Consider the following 24,107-nt stretch of genomic DNA (forward strand, 5'->3'; position numbering starts at 1 on the left):
TATAATATCTCACAAGTGGCAGTTATAATGGTAACAGAGTTGGTGCGATCTTAATGGAACGTGATCTTTACTTAATATTATGATTTTTGGCATAAAAGAAAACTAGATAATTTGGTCAAATACAACGTATTTTTGGCTATTACTACAAATTATACCCGTGCTACTTAAGACTGGTTTTGTGGTCCATCACACATGTAACACACATAAAAGCAACTTACTTGGTTTATTATAGCGATTTTAACCTCATTGTCAGAGGACAAGCTACCTTGAGCCAATACAACAACGCTGTGCGGTGACGTTTATTGGCCACTGTCCAATGAACTTCGAGTATTGTAGTCCTTTCGCTTCCGCAGTATATACCAATTATATATGGAGTGGGCGGGCACACGTACAAGACGTAGCCAGCCATTGGTCAGAGCGAATGACAATCATGTATTTTCTGTTCCTAAAATAACGGAGAAGGAAGCGACATTTCTGGTTCTGTCTAATTTTAAAAAACCCTGGGAAGTGGCAGAAAAAACAGAGATTGTGAGTATTAACTTATATTTACAATATGAGCATTTACACCCAAAGAAAAAGAAACGACAGGTGAAAATGCGGAATGAATGAATCGTTTTAATCCGTAGCTTGTCACAAGACAGTCCTGTGATGCTAGAGAGGGGAGGAGAAAATATTAACGTGATGATGTGATCTTGCTAACAACAGAACCGACCCGCTCCTGTCGCTTCATCCGATCTGGCTGCTCTTTTAAAAAACTATTCTGTCCGGTAACCAGATAGGGATGTAGAATAACAAATGAGCTCCGAGGCCTATCGGTTACCCGTGAAGATGCTGGCAGGTTGCTGTTCTGTTATTGCCTGAACAATTCAAGAACAAGTAGGCTTCAGATCTGCATCAATCAGCATGTGCGTTATAGAAATCTAATTCTGTAATTTTGCGTTGCGCATTTTCTTACTTTGTCTTTCCAGCTGCCAAGATGATACACAGCCTCTTCCTGGTTAACGCATCGGGGGACATCTTCCTGGAGAAGCACTGGAAGAGTGTGGTGAGCCGATCCGTGTGCGATTACTTTTTCGAGGCCCTGGAACGCGCCACGGAACCGGAGAATGTTCCTCCGGTCATCCCGACCCCGCATCACTACCTCATTAACGTGCTCCGCCATCGCATCTACTTCGTGGCCGTCATACAGAGCGAAGTGCCTCCTCTGTTTGTCATCGAGTTCCTCCATCGTGTGGTGGACACATTTCAGGTTTGATATCATTTACTTTTTTTTTTCTAATTTACCATGGTGTAGTGTCAGGTCATAACAGCTTTGATATTTACCATAGTGGACAAAAAGTAAGTGGCTGTGCCATGGTAACACCGTTACTTCGAAATATTCTATATTTGGCATTGCTGTGATGCCAAATAATGTAATGTCATGGTATGGTACATGCTTCTAGGAATCCAGGAAAAAATACTGTATACATAGTGCATTAATAGGATGCATATTGTATATCAGTACCACATACCCCAGTACCATGTCATGTGTTTTTTTGTTTTGGAAAGGACAACTGCTGTCATTAAAAAAAAAATAAAAATAAAAAAGAACAGTGCTGTAGCAGTACCATTACAGTTGAGGTCAAAAGTTTACATACACCTTGCAGAATCTGCAAAATGTTAATTATTTTACCAAAATAAGAGGGGTCATACAAAATGCATATTATTCTTTATTTAGTACTGACCTGAATATTTGACATTGATACTCCCACAATAGTTGATTGACATGAGCGTCTTACCTCAGATCAGCTGTAACAGTCTGATCCCCATTGTTTTGATGCCAGAGCAGGGATGTAAGATAGACAGTAATATCTCCGACTGAGTGATTGAGGTGTTGTGTTGCTGGATGTAATAATGAACATAGTGGTCGTCATTTACTCCCGACATCTGAGCTGCTGAAGATGCAGTGTGTTACGTTTGTTTGTGAAGGGAATGCACCTCCCGATTTACATAAATGCATCTATGGTCTCACAAATCATTTGTGATCCAGCTTCACCTACAGCAGAAGTGAGTATAAGGGTTTTGTTTATGAATCTCTGCAGTCACCTTTCCTAATAACGTGCTAGTTAGCAAGTTCCGCGCCACTGAAGCTAAGCAGGGTTGAGCCTGGTTAGTACCTGGATGGGAGACCTCTTGGGAAAACAAGGTTGCTGCTGGAAGAGGTATTAGTGAGGCCAGCAGGTGGTGCTCACCCTGTGGTCTGTGTGGGTCCTAATGCCCCAGTGTAGTGATGGGGACACTATACTGTCAAAGAGCACCGTCCTTTGGATGAGAAGTTAAATTGAGGTCCTGACTCTCTGTGGTCATTAAAAATCCCAGGATGTCCTTTGGAAAAAAAAGTAGTGGTGTAACTCCGGCATCCTGGCCAAATCTGTCCATTGGCCTCTGACCATCATGGCCTCCTAAACATTCCAATATTCTGATTGGCTTCATCACTCACACCTCCGCTCCACCAATAAGCTGGTGTGTGGTGGGCGTTCTGGCGCAATATGGCTGCCGTCGCATCATCCAGGTGGATGCTGCGCACTGGTGGTGGTTGAGGAGAATCCCCCTTCTATGTAAAGTGCTTTAAGTGGCCAGAAAAAGCGTAATATAAATGTAAGGAATTATTAATTATTATAAACGTGCTAAATGTGGGTAAAGTAAACAATCTCTCAGAGCAGCTCTTCACTCCACAGAGAGAAGAGAGGGGCGGGGCGAGCAGAGCTCATTTGCATTTAAAGGAACAATCCCTCAGAATGGAATGATTTTTGTAGAGCTAATTTTGACAAGTGGTACACTGAATGTATTAGATGGTGATAATGTGGTATCCACCTTCAACGCGGAGTTAAGCCTATAGGTGAGACTTGTGGTTTATTTGCCGCTTTAGGGAAATAATGAGAAGAATAACAACATCCAGTAAGTGGTAGAACTGTTCGCACTACAAACCAGTGTGTTCATAATTAGGATAATACATTTAAATAATATGGTAAGACATGCCAATTTACAATATCAAGCAGCAAAATGAGCTGTTTTGAACAGCTAAAAATAGCTGGACATGGATGAGACCGGAAGCCAGACCCATAAAAGTCACGCCTGCTTTTATGGGAAAAATAAGGTGGATACAAGTATGTAACATACACTATATGCATATTCATAGACCATGGTATTTACATATTAGTGTATTTATTCTGTAAACTACTAATACTATGGTACATGTCAAATATCATGTTACTAATGTTGCATGATCAACAAAATTTAGTGTAACCTAAAGTAAAGTATTTTTGTAAGGACTTTAGTAACAGTGTTCGCCACCAGAAAGATTAGCTGCTATAATATATTTTATAAAACCGTAGTATGTGCATGGTACTTAAATGAATTACCACGGTGCACTACATGAACTATTGATCTGTTTTATTAAATCATTTGTATTAATGCATTACTGAATTAAATATAAAGCATTACCTTGCAGTGCAATGCAATGCATTATTTCTGAAAACGTTCAATTATCAAGTTATATTTTTCCCCTCAGGACTATTTCGGAGTTTGCACAGAGGCAGCTATTAAAGACAATGTTGTTGTGGTCTATGAGCTGCTGGAGGAGATGCTGGATAATGGCTTCCCTCTGGCCACCGAATCAAACATCCTAAAAGAGCTCATTAAACCTCCTACCATCCTGCGCACAGTGGTGAACACCATCACAGGTATTCTGTGGTAGTTTGTGGTGTATTAAATGTCTGTCAGCTTTTGAATTTGTAATAATAATTTATGTTTGTTATCTGTGCACAGGAAGTACTAATGTTGGTGAGCAGCTTCCTACAGGTCAGCTGTCGGTGGTACCGTGGCGGCGCACAGGTGTCAAATATACCAACAATGAAGCTTATTTTGATGTGGTGGAAGAAATCGATGCTATCATTGACAAATCAGGTAGATCTTCTTCATATATATCATAGTAACTTAAACGAGAAGTCCACTTCCAAAACAAATATTCAAATATAATGTACTCACCCCATTGTCATCCAAGATGTTCATGTCTTTCTTTCTTCAGTCGTAAAGAAATTCTGTTTTTTGAGGAAAACATTTCAGATTTTTTCTTCATATAATGGACTGATATGGTGCCCCGATTTTAAACTTCCAAAATGCAGTTTAAATGCAGCTTCAAACGATCCCAAATGTGGTTGTAAATGATCCCAGCTGAGAAAGAAGGGTCTTATCTAGCGAAACGATCCGTTATTTTCATTAAAATAATACAATTTAAATACGTTTTAATGCCAAATGCTTGTCTTGTCTTACTCTGCGTGGACTGTTTTTTTCTGATTCATGACAGTTAGGGCATGTCGAAATTCCCATCTCATGTTCTCCCTCAGCTTCGAAATCGTCCTGTATCGCTGTTTTACTTTTTTTTGTTAAGGGCGTTTGATCTTCTTTGCATGTTCACTTTGCAAAGACTTTGTCTGTACTTTTGCAGCGATGTAGGATGATTTTGAAATGATTTTTGAAGTTGAGGGAGGAAATACGATTGGAGTTTTTCGGCATACCCTAACTGTCTTGAACCAGAATACACAGAGTTCAACGAGAACAAGGCAAGACGAGCGTTTGAGAATAAAAAGTATTTAAATTTTATTATTTTTTAATGAAAATAACCGATCGTTTTGCTAGATAAAACCCTTCTTCCTCGGCTGGGATTGTTTACAACCGCATTTGGGATCGTTTGAAGCCGCATTTAAATGCATTTTGGAAGTTCAAAATCGGGGCACCATATCATTATAAAGAAAAAATCTAAATGTTTTCCTCAAAAACATAATTTCTTTATGACTGAAGAAAGAAAGACATGAACATCTTGGATGACAATGGGGTGAGTACATTATATGTGAATCTTTGTTTTGGAAGTGGACTTCTCCTTTAAAGGTTGCATCGGATGCAAAATTCACTTCAACATAGTTTTGTTTGATTCCTAAAAAACCCAAACAGTCTCATTTATCAAACTGTTTTGATTTTCTGAGCAGTGTGACGTCATGCTGCTCAGGCTCCGCCCACAACAGCTGGCGGACTGTCCCGTATTAGCATATTTCCATCCTCAGCTAGTTGTATGCTGTCTGCCATTTTTGCCGCGCTCGAGCAGCTGTAGCGACAACAATGTCTCATAAGCAGTGCAGGTATTTTGTAGTTGGATGTAAAAGTGAACATAGTCTTTATTTTCTCCCAGCATCAGAGCCACAAGGACGCAGTGGATTAGTTTTGTTTTTGATGCTAACGTGCCACCAAATAAACAAAAAACGGAAGAGGGGGTGGGGTGAGCAGTAGTTCATTATCATTTAAAGAGACATGCACCAAAACAGGTCGCTGTGAACAGAGCTGGTTTTGACAAGGTCAAAAGGGTGTTGTTTTACATGACCTTTGAGGAATTTTAACCTAAAGACCCTAAAGAATCATAACAAGTTGTGGAAAATAGGCATCTGATGTCCCCTTTAAAGATATAACCATAAAATGCAGATGTTTTTGCTTTCTAATCACTAACCTATGAATCAGTACATCATTTAGAACTTTTTTCCCCCTAAGGTTCCACTATCACAGCAGAGATTCAGGGAGTGATAGACGCCTGTGTGAAACTTACAGGAATGCCTGATCTCACGTTGTCATTTATGGTAAATCTGGACATCTTTTCTTTTATTGATATTTTGAAGTCTTGAACAACTAATATCCCCAAACAGTGTTCATCTGGTCATGTGATCTGTGCAAGATACTTGAATACCGTGCACGCTGTAATATTTTGCTTGTGTTGCTTTGGCCAAAAAGTCATCTTAGGCTGACACCCTTAACTTCAAAAATGTCTATTAAAGGAGAAGTTCACTTCCAGAACAAAAATTTACATATAATGTACTCACCCCCTTGTCAGCCAAGATGTTTATGTCTTTCTTTCTTCAGTCGTAAAGAAATAATGTTTTTTGATGAAAACATTTCAGGATTTCTCCCCATATAGTGGACTTCTATGGTGTTAATGAGTTTGAACTTCCAAAACACAGTTTAAATGCAGCTTCAAGGGGCTCTAAATGATCACAGCTGAAGAAGAAGGGTCTTATCTAGCCTATTGGTATATTGGTATATAGCATTTAAAGTTAAAAAGTATACAAATTGTAAAGTTTTTTAGAAAATAACAGATTGTTGCTCTAGATAAGACTGGTCTTCCTCGGCTAGGGTCCCTTTGGGAGCCCTTTGGAGCTGCATTTATCTTGGGCATCATTGAAGTCAACTATATGGAGAGAAATCCTGAAATGTTTTCCTCAAAAAACATAACTTTTTTACGACTGAAGAAAGAAAGACATGAACATCTTGGATAACAAAGGTGTGAGTAAATTATGTGTAAATCTTCTTTAATTTCTTTACATGTAGAATATTTTTAATTTTACATTTATGCATTTAACAAGGGACAAAATAAAAATTGCACTTTGAAGTTCAATTTTGTAATGTATCCTGTATTACTATGTACTAACTAACCTAATAATACCTATTACCTAATACCTAACTAATACTTTATTCCTTTTCTTTACATTTTATTACTGCATCTTTCATTCTGTAGAACCCTCGACTCCTGGATGATGTCAGCTTCCACCCCTGTGTTCGGTTCAAGCGTTGGGAGGCCGAGCGAATTCTGTCCTTCATCCCACCAGATGGCAACTTCCGCCTCCTGTCCTACCATGTCAGCTCTCAGAAGTAAGAACCTCCCAACATATTAGCTATAAATTCAGGATTAGTAACTCATAGTGGGGAAACAACTAAAATAGTCTCTTTTAGATATTCATAGTAGTGGAAAGAATCCCTTACTAATATTAGTAATTTTATTCTGTTGTTGGTAATTGCAGATCTGGGTAGAAATTGTAGTCTATTCCTGATTCCAAATTACATGACAAAAACTGTAGTTAGTAACGTAATCCATTATATTGCACATTTTAGGTAATGTAATCAGACTACTTTTTGATTACTTTTGACTCATCACATTGATTTACATTAATAATCTTTTACCACATTGATATAAAAATACAAAGAGTAAGAATTCCATTCGTTGTAATGAACAAATGCATAAAGTGCATTAAACATTACATTACAAAGTTTCCATTTAAGCAAATATATTAGGTGTCAGATGTTCAAATGCCTGTATTGCATATAAATAAGAAATAATGTGAATTTGTGCTTTTTAAAATTGTGCATTCTTTGTGTGAATGTCAACAAAACTGGATAACTTTCTGAGTATATATAAGCGGTAGACTATTTTGGAAAGGAACATTTAAAAGATAAAAAAGAGGAATAGGGTGATTTCAATAAATTGAGAATAATGTATTGATACTGTGTGAATAATATGCATTCATGTAATCAATAAAAAAGTAACTGTAGTCTAATTTTGAGTATTTTAAAATTAAGTTAATCTAATTGCAAGTACTTATGGTTTGTAATCTGATTACATAATGCAGATTACATGTAATCAGTTACTACCCAGCTCTAAATATAATATATACACTACAGTTCAAAAGTTTGGGTTTGTAAGATTTTAATGTTTTTGAAAAAAGTCTCTTATGCTCATTAAACCTGCATTTATTTGATACAATAATATATCGCTAAATATTATTGCAATTTAAAATAGCTATTCTATGTTAGTATATTATATAAAATGTAATTTATTCCTGTGATAGCAAAGCTGAATTTTCAGCATTATTACTCACGTGATCCTTCAGAAATTATTCTAATATGATGATTTACTGCTGAAGTAACTTATTTTACTATTAGTGTTGGAAACAGTAATGCTGCTTCATATATGTTTTTTTATGAATAGAAAGTTCACAAGAACCTTATTTTTTTGTCACTTTCAATCAATTTCATGTGTCCTTGATCAAAAAAAGTACTGATTTAAAAAAGAAAAAAAAAACATACTGACTCCACACTATTGAACATCAGCGTATGTGATCTTGCTTATGTTATTTTGCAATGTAATGGATAGTTACACCTGTGATTTGAATTCTTTATTGCTGTGTTCTTCAGCCTGGTGGCCATTCCAGTGTACGTAAAGCATAACATCAGCTTCAGAGAGGGCAGTTCTCAGGGTCGTTTTGAGCTCACCCTCGGCCCAAAGCAGACTATGGGTAAGGCGGTGGAATCAGTCCTGGTGAGCAGTCAGCTGCCACGTGGCGTCCTCAATGCCAACCTCAACCCCTCACAGGGCACTTACACTTTTGACCCTGTCACCAAGGTAAAAAAGCTTTTATTGTTTTCTATAGTCATTGTTTTTCATGTGGCTTTGATGTTTAACTAAGAACAGACTTGACTGGAGTCTTTTAAAAGTCAGTTTTGTCAAGTGTGATATTTTCCCCTTGCGTAAAAGTTTGCATTTTACTGTCATATGTGAAGCTGGGAAGTTCTCTGTGGTCAGCTGATAAGTAGTTTAATGATCATAATAATTGACCAGATATGGGCTCGTTTTTTATTATCCATATCTGATTTAGTTTAATGTGAATGTTTAACTGGTGTAGCTACACATTAATGTTGCAACGAATTGTTATTGGCAGCTTTTGTCATGGGATGTGGGTAAGATAAACCCCCAGAAACTGCCCAGTTTAAAAGGATCCATGAGTCTCCAGGCTGGAGCCTCCAAACCTGATGAAAACCCAACCATCAACATCCAGTTCAAGATTCAGCAGCTGGCCATTTCAGGTACCGTAGATCAGTGGTTTCTTAAGTGATTTTGCTTCAGAATGTACATAGGACATATTGTGGTTATCCAGCACATTACCGGGATTGTTTACCATGATAGCAGAATAACAAAAATCATATGCATAATACACTTTTGAAAGCGTTTCAGCCTCAATAATTGTTATTAAACAGCAACTGTTATAAATTACACTTTTTAAAAAAATATGCTTAGGCTTTCAGTTCACATTTAATACTGAATGTTTTGTATATTAACTTGATTATACACTGTAGAATTTGCCACGTAGGGTATAAAACATATTGCATTCAAATATATAATTAGTCTATTAACACATTATTTTTTCAGGTACCCTAGAGATTTTCTTCTGTTAAAACTAATTGAAACACAGAAATTTTCACAGTTGACCTTCAGTCAGTAAATTGTTTCTTTAATCTCCCACAGGGAATGTAATAAGCGAAATCCTGCATATGAATAAGCAATTGAGAACATTTATGACAATTGTATTATGTGGCCAGAAGATGGAGCTGTTTTGATTCAGAAACAGATGGTTTGAGCAGCTGTGCATGCTGCATGTAACATGGCACTGTAGAAAGGAGCATTTCAATCTCACATTGACTGGTCATTGATTTAGAGCTTTAGCAGTCACAGCTTTTCCCCGAAGACTGTGTTGTGCCAAATACGTACCTGTTGTGCAACTGACATGTTTGCTTTCTGCTTTTTGCTTTCTCACCCAACAGGTCTGAAAGTAAATAGGTTGGACATGTATGGCGAGAAGTACAAACCTTTCAAAGGCATCAAATACATGACCAAGGCTGGCAAATTTCAAGTCCGAACCTAGACGACCTCATTCTTTTTACATTCCATAATTAATTCAGTTGGTTTTGCGAAGAAAAGTTTGAGTAAATACATGTGCTTCGGAGTGCATTTCAGGATCAATTCAGGAAAATGTATGATAAGACTGTCAGCCATTAATGGGAGCATATGACTTCCAAAGAGGCGATGTTGTTATTAACACTATCAAAAAATGTGCTTTTACAGGTCAACCCAGGTCCAAGAGACAATAACTACATTTCCAAGCCTCATTTTCTTATTTTATTTGCCGATTCTCTGCATAACGATTGCTTTCAAACTTCAATCTCCTCTTCATACCTTTTCTTACTTGTCAGTTTTATAACTCTCTCCTTCACACTTTATATTTTTGAGTCTCATTTCTTTGTGAGATTGAACTGCACTGTTATGTATTGATCTGTGCTCTCCTCTGAGAAGCGAGGCGATAGGTGACGCATTTCTGCATTGCAGAACAATAATCTTACATTACCATTACAGACTGACTTTGGCCTCCGTCCCAAATGATTGTGTGCAAAGTAAACCATTTTCCAAATGGTTTAACACTGAACGTTTTCTTTGTTTACTGTAGTATTTTGACAGTATGCATCTCTTGTTTTAATGTTATTGAAATGTGTTTCTTATACTATTTATTGCCTATCTGACCATAACCAAACTATTTAAAGCATAACTGACCATAACAATCCATAATAACGCCATAAGTGATGCTTGATTGTTCAGTGTCTCTTGTTTTACCTTGAATGCAACATGCATTTTAAAATGACGGACTTGAAACACTGTACTTCAAAGTGCAGTTTTAGAGATTTGATTATGGCTGGTTTGCTTATGGATGCTGATTAAAATATACACAGAGTAGAAAATATGTGACTTTTTTGTTTGTTTGTTTGTTTGTCTGTTTTCAGCTTCTATTGATGTTGTTTTCTTTCCTCAGTACTGTTTTTCAGATAAATACAACTGTTTACAGTGCTATGAAATAAAAAAAAAAAAAACGACACAAAATGTCCCATGTTTTGGCACCATGCTTCTTTTAAACCAGGCAAATTGTATAAACACGGTGATTAAAATGTGTATTATGTTAATATATAGAGGTTAACTTGTCACCATGTGGTTAAAGATGGTTTGGCAACGTGATGCACCATTGAGGCTTGAGGAAAACGTTTAAAATTTGGCTTCCCCCAAGTTCCGTTCAAATAACATCGATGACGCAATTTTAACCCTCTCGGTCCACGACGCTCTCTGAACTCCATTCCGCAACTTACTTTACTCTCTCGCCGTTCGCCTTCCTCCTCCTCATCTTTTTAACTCTAAAACTTCCCTAGAGTACACAGAGGAAAGTTAAAGGGTCTGTTCCATAATGAAATGGCAACTTTTTTTCTCCTCGTGTAATTCGCCGTGTCATGTCTTGACTGTGTAGCAGTTTTTAACCCGTGCAGCAAATGAACTTTTCACGTTTTCTCTCATTTGCACTGCATTTTTTAGATCAAACACAATGACGTTTTAGTCATTCTAGTCATGTGGAACTGTATATGCATATGTACTGTTTTTAAGTAACGCATTTTTTTAATCTAAATGGGAGTTGACAAGACGCACAAGGAACGTGTCCTTCGTTTGGTAAGTCCTTCCTGCATATTATCTCTTAAAATTTGATAACTTTATTCTGTTTCAAAAAAGTTACAAAACCGCAGATTTACCTTAAATGAATGTTGTGTATTCTCCTGTGTAAGTTTCTGAATCACTAATGAGGTGATTAGTGCAATACACATCGATTACTGATAACTTTTTTTCGACTGTATTATGCGATGATAAGGATAAGAACTTTTATAGTAACAACACCAGGAAACATTCGAACGGTCGTTGTTACATTGTATCGAATGCTTTATAAATGTAACATTCTAAAAGTTTAGAACGTTTATATTTTGTTTCTTTGTAAAAATTCGCGCCCGGCAGCGCTGTAACACGCGCCCCGGGGTGTTGTTTTCTTTATGCAGAGGGGGGGCCTTGCTGATGTGTCGTTTCTCTCACCCTTTCAAGGAAAACTGTCAGTTGTTTGTCAACATAAATCGGAAAAGCTAATACAGGCTTGTATGTGCCGCAGTTTAACCGATCGTCGCAGGTTTTTACACCTTTTCCTTAGCTCTCCATTTTTGCCGCCAGTTAAAGCGCCCGGCTGAGTGAGGAGCCACGTGCTCAAGTCTCAGAGTGTGTGCGACACACTTGACTGGGTTGCTTTTTATATGTGGGCCATTTAACGATAATGCAGGATTCCTTAGTAGTTGACGTTTCGTTTGGCCCTTCTCAGAGGGTTCAGACTGATTTATTAGCTCTTTGCTACTGTCATCCACTTGTCATTCAAAAGATCGGTCGCTAATAGCAAAGGTTGTAACACGGTGGTGAGTTATAACACCGTTAGTTAGCCACTTATAAAGGGGTGAAATTACAATGTTACCACCATCCTGCTATAACAGTATAAATTACAAGAGTAAATAATATGAGAGATATACGGGACAAAAACAATGCCACATGTAAGTATAACGTATAAAGTATAACGTCTGTCTAATTTGTGTTCAGGCTATGGACGTTTAAAAGACAGAACTAGTTGCTTCTAAATCTGCAGGTTTTGTTCTTAGATTTGAAATATTATCTCCAGTCAAACTACAATCATCTACAAGTTTGACAAGGTTTTAACAATTTCCAGTGTAGCTACTTTTGCTGGACTCACAAAAGACTGCACAAGATAGGACAATAGTTGTTAAGTATGCGCGTTTCGAATTGCTGTATATTATTTGCTGGTTTCTTCTGTTTTCTATATAGTTAGACGATTTAGGGACGCTTTGTGGGCTATATATTTAAATTGTGTTAGCAGTTGAACATGTAAATATTATTATAAACGTTTAAGAGCGCGAAAACACCTAACTATTCTGCTGACTCAAGCACTTGCATTCTGCTTACGAATGCATTGTCATATCTCGTGCAGTTGTCATATGCATATGCATTTAAGAAAATAAGTACCCTACTCTTTATATAATACTTGGAACTATAAGTGCAAACAAGTCATGTAGGCTAGACTGTAAAACTCTTAATATTAAAAGTCATACTCGCCATGCCTTAGAGGAAGAAGAGTGGATGACTTCCAGTGTTGTGTGTTTGTTTTTTGTTTTTTTGTTTTTTTTTGGAGCGATGCTACTGTCTTAATCTACCGTGTTAATTACTCTGCAGTAAACTAGAATTAATAATCTATCGAAGCATGAAGCGAGGCACCGAGGGAATTCCTTATTAAAGCGCTATTATCTCCACAACTACTTTATCAAATAAATAATGCGCCATTGCGAAGCACAACGTTTCGTTAACGACTCCTCGCGTATCTTAGCTACACAATACCTTAACAACAATACACAATGCGTGCGCTGCGTGACCCGTAGTTACCGTTAAAATATTTGAGTTTATTGACGGTCCCCAAGCGCCGAACAAAGAGCGTCGAGCGAAAGTCCTGCATTGAGACTCATAGCGGACAAACAAAGAACTGTGGAGAGCAATGGAGAACTGTCTCATGGGGATTCGCCATTCTAACCGAGCATTTGCTCACATTTCGCACGTAGTACCTATCGTCATTCAGTACCTTTGTGTCTTGTCTGTTTTTCCGCCCCTTTGGACATTATTGTAAGAGATTGTACAGTGATCATGAGATTTCAAGCTGATATTTTCTATGTCTTTTGATTTATGGCCATAGATAGATAGATGGAAAAAATAATTCATAGATATATATTCATATTTATAGATGTATAAATAGATACACTTTTTTTGAATAGAAAGGAGGAAGATAGATAGATAGATAGATAGATAGATAGATAGATAGATAACATATATTATGGTAATGTTAACAAAAACCTGTAATGGGCTCTTATAATTGATTGTAATATAATATAATAACTAACATAATAATAATTTATAATATGTAATATATGTTAGTAATATAATAATTCACTCTATATGCATACATATTATATATACAGTTGAGGTCAAAAGTTTACATACACCATGCAGAATCTACAAAATATTAATTATTTTACCAAAATAAGAGGGATCATACAAAATGCATGTTATTTTTTATTTAGTACTGACCTGAATAAGATATTTCACATAAAAGACGTTTACATATAGTCCAGAAGAGAAAATGACCATGTTCAAAAGTTTACAGACATTTAATTCTTAATACTGTGTTTTTACCTAAATAACCCACAACTGTGCTTGTTTGTTTAGTGATAGTTGTTCATGAGTCCCTTGTTTGTCCTGAACAGTTAAACTGTAAATCCTTTCAGTCCCAAAATTCTTTTTGTGTATTTGTGTACGTTTGTGTATTTGAACCCGTTCCAACAATCACTGTTTGATTTTGAGATCCATCCTGTCACACTGAGGACAACTAAGGGCTCATATGCAACTATTACAGAAGGTTCAAAGGCTCACTGATGATTCAGAAAGAAAAATTATGCATTAAGAACCGGGGGATGAAAATTTATGTTATTTTGTCTTCTGGGAAACATGTAAGTATCTTCTGTAGCTTCTGAAGGGCAGAAAAAAGATATTTAGGCAAAATAAGAAAAATTTACACATCTTGATTCTGTTCAGAAGTTTACACCCCCTGCTCTTAATGCATTGTATTTTCTTCTGGAGCATCAGTGAGTGTTTGAACTTTCTGTAAAAGTTGCATATGAGTCCCTCAGTTGTCCTCAGTACGAAAAGATGGATCTCAAAACCATACAGTCATGTGGACTATATGTGAATGTGTTTTATGTAAAATTTCTTATCCAGGTCAGTACTGAATAAAAAAAAAAAATGCATTTTGTACGATCCCTCTTATTTTGGTAAAATAATTAACATTTTGCAGATTTTGCAAGGTGTATGTAAACTTTTGACTTAAGCTAAATTCTGCTTTATTTACAATATAGTTCATTTGACCAAAAACCAAAATATATCCTAAACCTGACCCTTTTTCTCTCTATACAGTCCTCAAACTGCCTTAAGTGGCAATGACCTGAACTGGTTTCCATCTGCATCCAAATGACGTCAAGTGTGTGTAACGGAGAGATGCTCTCCATCACCCTGGGCCATATTCCTAACGTACCTGCACCTGCAGGTGAATGACAACATGCCCAGAACAATCTCCTCAAAATAAGGAGGTTCGCTTGTGCCAAGCACCGCCCTTCAAAACCCTTTCCAGACGTTTCTCCTTGTGGCCCTAACTCAGCACATACTCTTTATGGACTGGTCTGTGTTGTGCTGTAAAGAACCTTATTTTTTACCTTGTATTTTTAAACTGTTAGTGGCCACTTTTAGAGCGGGACCCTCAGTATGCACAAGCTGAGAGGAGGCCCTGGCCCTCCTGTCCAGGACATATATGAATTCTCTCTGGACGAGGAGGACCCTAAAGTTTTCCTAGGGGCCAGGAGTGCAAGGGTGGTGTCTCCCGCGGCCGACTACATCAGGTCCGAGCATGAGCAAGCTGGCATGTTCTCCTTGCCACAGGTGGAGGCGGGCCAGGAACCAATAGAGCCTATGGTACCACTTAAAAAGAAGAGGAAGAGATGTGGCGTATGTGGGCCTTGTATGAGGAAGGAGAACTGTGGTACCTGCAGCAACTGCCTGAACCGAAAAATTGGACACCAGATCTGCAAACTGAGAAAATGTGACGAGCTGAAGAGGAGGAAGAGCCCATGGGAGGTAAAAGATACTGCACTTTTGTTTTTTTTCAAACAAGCATGTTATATATCTATCCATGTTGTCTGCTAGTGATGTTTGGAGGATTTAACACTCAAAGGTGGGGCTACAGTCATATTACTTCCTGTTTACTAGCTGTAATTGGTCCTCCTAGACGCATTCCTTACCTGTCCTGTCTTGACATGTCTCCTCGCATCCCTCTATACTTACCTTGGAATGACCTGAAAATATGGCCAGTTTCTTAGAGTCTCAAATGAGAATAATCTAAAACTCTAACAACAATTCACAAATAATTTACTCACCCCCTTGTCATCCAAGATGTTCATGTCTTTCTGTCTGCAAGAAATTATGGTTTTTGAAGAAAGCGTTTTAGGATTTTTCTTCATATAATGGACTTGATTGGTGCCCCGATTTTGAACTTCCAAAATGTAGTTTAAATGCAGCTTCAAAGGGCTCTAAAGGATCCTATCTGAGGAAGAAGGGTCTTATCTAGCGAAACGATCGGTCATTTTTTTCGGAAAATAAAAATTTGTATACTTTTTAAGCACAAAAGCTTGTGTAGCACAGGTTCTGGCATGCACGTTCGCATACTATTGAATCATGTCGAAAGGTCACGCCGAACGTAGGCGGAACCACAGACCCAGTGTTTACAAAGCAAATGTGCAAAGACTAAAGTGCAAGTAAGTCAAACGCTGTTTACAAACAAAAAGCTACAACGATGTCGGACGATTCTGAAGTTGTAGGAGAAAATAACATTGAGTTTTTCACCATACTCTACCTTTTTTTAGCCGGAGTACACAGACGATGAACTTACACGTGATTCGTAGTAGTGATGGGAAGTTCGGATCATTTTACCAACTTGGACCTTTAAGTCTCGTTCAGCAAAATGAACGAATATGTTTGAGTCATTTCGTTCATTTTGGCAAAATATAATTAAAATGTTACGTGTTACTTCCTTAACATATCTACTGCTTACACAAACGTTGATCACACTACAAACAAGACAAAACTATAATGCTATAAGAAACAGAAAAGATTAATTTATTGTTTACCTGGGTCTTTAGTCTATGATTAGCTCACCTCACCTCTTATCTGATAAGTTTTCGGGTTTGAGTCGTTCGTTCATCACATGACAGCCCCATAAGATGAATGAATGACTCGGAAAACCCGAAGACTCGAAATAGGTGAACTAATTCCAGTACAGAACCTAATAGGATGTTGCGCATGCGCGACTGAACGAATCACTCCCAGAGATGACTCATTCTTCCCAGATTCGTTCAAAATGAACACATCGTTCAAGAACGACCCATCACTAATTCATAGCATCGTGAACGAGGATCCTACAGCCTGTGCTACACAATCTTTTGTGCTTAAAAAGTAAACAAATTTTTATTTTTCGAAAAAAAATGACGATCGTTTCGCTAGATAAGACCCTTCTTTCTCGGCTGGGATCATTTACAACTGCATTTGGGATCGTTTGAAGCTGCATTTAAACTACATTTTGGAAGTTCAAAATCGGGGCACCATGCCAGTCCATTATATGGAGAAAAATCCTGAAATGCTTTCCTCAAAAACCATATTTTCTTTACGACTGAAGACAGAGAGACATGAACATCTTGGATGACAAGGGGGTGAGTAAATTATTTGTAAATTGTTGTTCTGTAGTTCTCCTTTAAAAGGATAGTTTACCCAAAAATAAACATTCTGTCAGTAACTACTTACCCTCATGTTGTTCTAATCCCGTAAGAGCATTGTTCATCTTTGCAACACAAATTGATATATTTTTGATGAAATCCGAGAGCTTTTTGACCCTGCATAGACAGCAGTGCAACTACAATATTCAAGGCCTAGAAAGGTAGTAAGGACATTGTTAAAGTAGTGTATGTGACATCAGTGATTTAACCTTAATTTTATGAAGTTATGAGAACACTTTTTGTGTGCAAAGAAGAAAACAAAAATAACAACTCGACAATTTCCTCTCTTCCGTGTCAGTTTTCGACGCTTGTTTATGACATTACCACAATGTATGCATGTGGTGATGCAGACGCAGGAGCTGGCGTTCTGAGAGAGACCTGGATGCGCTGCATCTTTTTACAAGCAGAGGAATGCACACCCATTCTTTGCATGCACAAAGTATTCTCATAGCTTTATAAAATTATGGCTGAACCACTGATATCACATAGACTATTTTAATGATGTCCTTACTGCCTTTCTGGGCCTTGAACGTGTCAGTTGCATTGCTGTCGATGCAGGGTCAGAAAGCTTTTGGATTTCATCAAAAATATCTTAATTTGTGTTCTGAAGATGAACTTTTTACAGGTTTGGAACGACATAAGGTTGAATAAATAATGACAGATTTTTTTTTTTTTTTAAATCTCCTTAATGTAAGTTACTACTTTATTACACAATGCATCGGTTACATTAAGATGCTTTGACTCTGGTATGGTGACTGCAGGCTGTTTCTGTGTTAAGAAGCATGTTTGTGGTTACACGTTGCTTTGGGAGGTTAGTTAAGGTATGGAAATCAGCTCAATGAGATTGAAAAGCATTGAAGAATTGCTCAGCTGCCCACAGCAAAGCTCCCTCTCAACAGCTTAACAAAATGAGCCTCTCTTTGTTTTATTGTTTACTATGTGCTTTTTTTTTTTTTAAAAGAAGCAGCTGCTGTAGTGTGTCCTTCTTCCACCAGTGAGCACATATGACACTGGCTGTTCATATGACTAAAGCTGGCCACACATTTTCATGTGTTTTTTCTTGTTCTTTTTTCAAAGAGCAGCTGTCTTTAAATTTGTTATTCTGACAAACAAAAAAAGAACTTTTCTGCAGCATACTTACCAACTTTAAATTGAACAACATGTGAGTGTTTGCCCATGCAGATGTCATTGACATGATGTTAGGGTTTTGTTGGTGGTCACCAGGGTGTAGATTTGCAGTTGCTAAGGTGTTCTGAGTGCTTTTTGGTTGCTAGGGCATTGTGTGAGGTTGCTAGGATGATGTTTATTGGTTTAAGTCTACCCTAAGTTTCTACACTGCAAAAAAAAATATTTTTTTTACTTGTTTTTCATTACAAATATCTAAACCTTCTGAAATTAAGATACATTTACTTAAGAAATAAAATCAACTAGATATAAAGTCATATTAGCTGAAATATCCACCAAAATTAAGTGAGTTTATGCTCAAAAAAAAAAAGAAAAACAATCTATCAGTGCGGTAAGAGAAATAAACTTAATTCAAACAGAAAACATTTTTCTTACTCCGTTGACAGTTTTTTTTTTATTGTTTTAAGCATAAGCTCACGTAATATTGATAGATTTTTCAGAAAACAACACTTGTAACCTAATATGAGACATTTCTGATATTTATTATGGAAAACAAGACAAAAAAATAAGTATGTCTCTGCTTTAATAAGTGTTTTGATGCCTATTTTATTCTTTGCTAGGACAAAAATAATGTTATTTCTCTTCAGAAATTTCTTAAATAGTAATACCACAGCTCTTCTCAACAAGCCACACAATTTCATGTCCGAAGTACAAACAGTGCTTATGCACAGGCATTTAATGCTTAGGGTTATGGGATTGTGCAAACAGAATATGAGCAGTAGTAATTAAGCATCAATGTTTTTATGATTTATCTATGTAGCTTAAAGTGTTTAGGATCTTTTTGCATGTCTTTTGAGGGTCACACACTCACATGGGTTCCAGGTGTGTGTGTATGTGTGTTTGAGCAGGTTTAGAGTCTCAGTGCGGAGAATTCCTCTTCCTTACTTTATATACTCTGCTCTTTGACCTTTGACCATTAGAGGCGTGGGGGCTGACCTATGGCCAAATAGTAGAGGAAGGAGAACGGGGGAGGGAGAGAGAGAGAAAAGGGAACCGGAAAGAGGAGATGAGAAGTACTGAAAGCAAAAGAAAAAGAGAAACAGTGGAAAGGTAAAGGAGAAATGCCGATAAACAGGAAATGCTGAAAGCGCAAAGGGCAGGGAGGACAATTGAAGGAAAGGTGTCCATGTCTTTGTGTGCTTGTGTGGAAAATGGACAGAATTAGACCTTTGATTCGATGACAGGAAACAACAATACTCCCTCTCTCTTACACTCCCGCCCACTGCCTCCATTTTCCCCTCAACCTAATTATTGACCATACAATTCAAGGCATGGTATGCAAGACTTCGGGTTACAGTTTAGCTGGAAAAACTGGCGGTGGCTAAGTAGACATGGATGTTTGACCACTCCAGAGACTGAAAAATCATTTCGGTAGCTTACTTTCACACCAAAGCATGATGTTTTACTACAAGCATGTAATTTGAAAGTGCATTCTTCAATTCCATCATGACAGATGATTTCCTGTAGCTCAACTGGTAGAACATGGCACTAGATTCTCCACGAGCATATGTAAATAGACACTACTGTTCAAAACTTTTTTTAATATACTTTTTAAAGTAGTCTTTTATACTCACCAAGGCTACCTGTATGTGTTTAAAAACACCATGAAACATTAATATTGCAAAATATTAATACAAATTAAAATAACAGTTTTCTATTTTAATATATTTTAAATTATAATTTATTCCTGTGAGGCAAAGCTGAATTTTCAGCATCATTAATCTGGTGTTCAGTGTCACATGATTCTTCAGAAATCATTCTAATAATGTTGATTTAATCCTCAAGAAACTGTGCTAGTGCTCTTTTTCTCCAGAATTCTTTGATAAATAGAAAGTTTAAAAGTCAATAATTTATTTGAAATGGAAATTGTAGCATTATAATTCTCTTTGCTGTCACTTCTAAAAATTCTTAATACAGGGCTTCCACGGTCCTTAAAAAGTTTTAAATTTAGTTGTATCAAATTTAAGGCCATAAAAAGTCTTAAAGGTCCACTGAGCGTTATTCTATGTGTTTCTATGTAATTTCAACTGAAACAGAAAAATAGGATGGGAAATATCAAGCAGTCCCGCCCCCTTTTTAAAATGGCCAATAGTGTTTTGTTTATACCACAGCTTGGGCTAGAGCCATTGAGCTCTCAATCTCATCCATATCGCTATAAAATACAGCATTCTGTGTAGAATCCAAATGGGTCCCATACGTTTTATTGTCTGCGTTGACTCAGCGTGAAACCAGACTTCTTTGGCCCCAGTGGAAAGCATATTTGTACTGTCTGAATCGTCCCCTTTTCCCTTATATATCGCCCATTCACCGTACAGAAAATACAAATTCTGTGAACAAGTGACCGATTTCAGCTGCAGCTTTAGCGTCTGTTTATAGTGTAGGAGGCAAGACGCTTCAAATTCTAGAGAGCACTTGATTCGACAGAAAGCTTGATAAGAAGCTGAAGTGCAGGGTGATGTGTCACAGAGTACCAAACCAAAACCACTGATCCATATTAGCGGAAGTTACAGACTGTACGCTTTGAATGCTTATATCTTGTAAATGCGAATTTTGTCATTGTTTTGAAACACACTGGCTTATAGATAACCTTAAGGCCATCATATTCACACTAAAAGCTAAAAAACTTCCATTTTGGTACAAGAAAGTCAATTTAAATTTTGTCTTAAATTTGGTGATGTTAAGACAAGAATGGATTTCATTGAATAATTTAAGCGCTGCACATTTCAAAGTCAGGTGCTGCACTACATTGTGTACTGTGGTTACAGGCAAATTGCTATATTTCTGCCTTTCCGAAAGCGCCACCTGCTGGCAGAGAATGAAGGTGCATTTTCAATAAGCTGCTGTTTTTGTTCAGACCAATGTGAAAACTGACCCATATTTTTGCGCAGCAAACCCACAGTTGTAAATGTCAACTGGTGAATCGACAGGAAGCTAATATGTTATACAACTCTAAACAATTAAGATATATATTTATATGTTAGGCTATTTAATTAAAACAACAGTTGATTGCTATGGTTTAAATTAATATAATAATTGATACTTCATCATCTTGAAATGTGTTTTCTCCTTGTTTCACCACTGAAATGTGGTGTTTATCAATTTATAAAATGCTTTGTTTTTGTAAAAACATGTTTCTGAACTGTAAATCATGCTTTTTATGGTCATTTTACAGTTAATATGTAATCATAGACATTGCCCTACCCCACTTATATTGTGTTAATTTTATTTGTGCAGGTCTTAAAAAAAGGTCTTAAATTTTAAAATTTTTGGAAGAAACCCTGTAATAATCATAAAATGTAAAATATTAAGATCTAAAAATCAACACAGAGCTGTTGATTTTTAGAGCATACAGAATGCATGAAGTCATGCTGGAAGCAGAATGAAAGGAAGTGATGTAGTTTCTTACAAAATGGAAATGTTTAACTTATGCATACAAGCGTTGCTATGACTGTTGCACAAACAAACCATTTTAAGAAACTCATAACCCTAAGTAGTCTATTAACCTTTAACATGCAACTGGTCCCTCATTGTTTTTACTACAGGCATTATTAAAATTGCACTAAAATTACGTCAGCCATTTACGTAACTAATTAGACTTAAAATGTTCACCTTGTTGATAAAAGTAGTGGAAACAAATCCAGCAGACTTATTTGAAGGAGGCATTTGAGTCATATCTAAAGATCAGAATACTCTTGGACTCTTTAGACTTGAGCCAGGAAGTAAGCAGCTAGCAGCCATTTAGCCTGACTTTGTAAGGGCAAGTACTATTTGCATTTCCTCTCAATTTTAAAACAAATAATACTACTACTAGTAGTAGTAGCAGTAGGGCTGTCAACAATATCAGTATCTGTTATCAGATATTTTTTTTAAACTAGTCAGAGATATTTTTTAAAAGACCAGTTTGCTGTTTTTGTTTACTAGCTAAGATCAGACAAAGGATCAGGTGGATTAGATTTAAATGGTGTGTGTGTGTGTGTGTGTGTGTGTGTGTGTTTGTCAGGGTCACCCATCCCCCCTCTCCTCTCTTCTCCCACCCTCTTTCCCTCCTCATCACTTCACTGAGCACATGAAGGAGACCGGCTCCAAAATGTACCCAAGCAAGTCTCACATGTGCAGCAAAACATTCATTAATAATCACTAAATACTGAGAAACCTGGTAGTATTCATTCAGACTAATCCAAATCTGGATTCACAGAGCATTTTAACTTGGCATGTGTGCACAAAACCTATTCTGAGCACCTGCCTTGTTGATTTTGTGTATTTGAGATTGAAATTGAAAAGATATTATCTTTGGAGAGCTGAAACAACAGCTCTTGCTGTGCTACAGTGTCCATACTGGCCATATTTCATTGAGCTGACCTCTGCACTGTACCACCAGCTGACTTCACTATTGCCTGGCAACCAAATCACATTATAGCCTTCTCCACCAATCAGAGATTTGCTCCGAGTCAGAATGAATGCAGACCCAGCATGCATGACAGGTAGCAGCACTCAATAATGCTAATAAACCCCAACCAATCACTGAACGAGAATAATTACTGTTGCTGTTAGCTGTCCGTGTGTTAGAAGTGACATTAAGCAGTTTGGAGCTAAATCTCTATTATATTTGATACAGATGTAAAAAGATGAATTTGAAATAAATGGCAATGTTAAATAATGCAAAACTAAAAAGGGCTCTTCACAAATGACCATCACAGCCCATTTATTGATCCATTCACTGCAGTATGTAGCAGTCTGTGCTACAGCATATAGAGAATGTCACAAGGGCTGCTGCTGCATCGGTCATATAATACTGTTTGAATCGGAGGCTGTTTTGGAGAGTTTTAATCTTAAACTTAATGCTTTATTACATCACACGCATTAAAAGTAGTGCAGTTTTACAACACTTTTTGCATTACTTTGCATTCATTTGGCATCGTCTCTCTTCCAGACTAGTAATGCTATGCTTGGCTTGCAGATTTTTGATTTATTTTTAAGTGATATTTTTTAAATGATCCCTCATGGCAGATGTAATTTGCAACAAATGACTATACCATTGTACAGATGTTGTACCGCTTCCAGGGTAGACATGGTATCATGCGTACTGTAGCAAATTATCATTTAAAATTGTTTTTGTCACTAAACAAATTTAATAGAAATGCAGCACACATTATTTTTATTTAGATAGCCCAGGTATAAGGGTATGCATTCAAAATGTAAATGTATATGTAACGTATATGTAACGTGTGTATATATATATATATATATATATATATATATACACACATATATACACACACACACACACACATATATATATATATATATACTGTGTGTGTGTGTGTGTGTGTGTGTGTGTATATATGTGTATATATATATATATATATATACACACAAGTATTGAGTATTGTATTAGTTATTGTTTTCTTATTATTAAAATTGTCATGAAAATAATGCCCAATAACTTTTTTTTATTTGTTGCCCTAAAAATAAGCTAAATATTAAAGCAAAATCTAATTCTTATTTCATAATTTTAGAAATTTGTATATCATATAACACTTTATTTTTTTATTTTGGGGAGAAATATGACCCAAAGTTTTTTGAGATTTGATCTGGATCTGATCACGTAACATGCAGTTACAGTTAGGGCTGTCAGACTATCCAAAATAAAAGTTTGTGTTTACATAATATATGTGTTTGTACTGTGTGATATTTATCATGTATATATAAATACACACACATGCGTGTTTATATTTTAGAAAAAAATTATATTTATACAATATAAATTTTAGTATACATGCATATACTATGCAAACAAACTTTTATTATGGATGTGATTAATCACGATTAATCATTTGACAGCCCTAGTTACAATACCAGGCCAGAGTTAGAGTGTGACTTGAAGCAATTGTGTGTGTGTATGTGTGTGTGTGTTAGGTTGTGTATTGGAGCAGGGTTTTAGAAACTCAGTGTGG

General features: G+C 36.7%; 2 protein-coding genes across 3 annotated transcripts in view; both read left to right on the forward strand.

Moving 5' to 3' along the window:
* Window positions 1-425: 425 nt before the first annotated feature.
* On the forward strand, window positions 426-10,404 carry ap3m2 (adaptor related protein complex 3 subunit mu 2). 2 transcript variants are annotated; one of them, XM_051109672.1, is made up of 9 exons: window positions 426-528; window positions 969-1,249; window positions 3,551-3,722; window positions 3,808-3,945; window positions 5,578-5,663; window positions 6,596-6,729; window positions 8,050-8,257; window positions 8,574-8,718; window positions 9,454-10,404. In XM_051109672.1, exons 2-9 carry the CDS (start codon window positions 977-979, stop codon window positions 9,552-9,554), a joined length of 1,257 nt encoding a protein of 418 aa, XP_050965629.1. In that variant the 5' UTR covers window positions 426-528; window positions 969-976; the 3' UTR covers window positions 9,555-10,404. The 2 variants fall into 2 exon arrangements, with proteins under 2 accessions (XP_050965629.1, XP_050965628.1); XM_051109671.1 differs by lacking the exon at window positions 426-528 and adding an exon at window positions 666-876.
* Window positions 10,405-10,840: 436 nt separating this feature from the next.
* The window catches only part of tet3 (tet methylcytosine dioxygenase 3), a 46,734-nt gene continuing 33,467 nt past the window's right edge, over window positions 10,841-24,107 (forward strand). Inside the window, exons 1-2 of the mRNA XM_051109660.1 lie at window positions 10,841-11,173; window positions 14,564-15,277. Of these exons, the coding sequence (XP_050965617.1) occupies window positions 14,909-15,277 (369 nt within the window). The 5' untranslated portion in view covers window positions 10,841-11,173; window positions 14,564-14,908. The remainder of the gene's footprint in view (window positions 11,174-14,563; window positions 15,278-24,107) is intronic.

Source organism: Labeo rohita, chromosome 5 (assembly GCF_022985175.1).
Source record: "Labeo rohita strain BAU-BD-2019 chromosome 5, IGBB_LRoh.1.0, whole genome shotgun sequence".
Classification (NCBI taxonomy): Eukaryota; Metazoa; Chordata; class Actinopteri; order Cypriniformes; family Cyprinidae; genus Labeo; species Labeo rohita.

Excerpts from the sequence above, each read along its gene's own strand:
- ap3m2 (XM_051109672.1), top strand. The coding sequence starts at position 977 with ATGATACACAGCCTCTTCCTGGTTAACGCATCGGGGGACATCTTCCTG. Across the intron at positions 3,723-3,807 it reads AGTGGTGAACACCATCACAG|GAAGTACTAATGTTGGTGAG; the intron begins GTATTCTGTGGT and ends ATCTGTGCACAG. Across the intron at positions 8,719-9,453 it reads TCAGCAGCTGGCCATTTCAG|GTCTGAAAGTAAATAGGTTG; the intron begins GTACCGTAGATC and ends CTCACCCAACAG.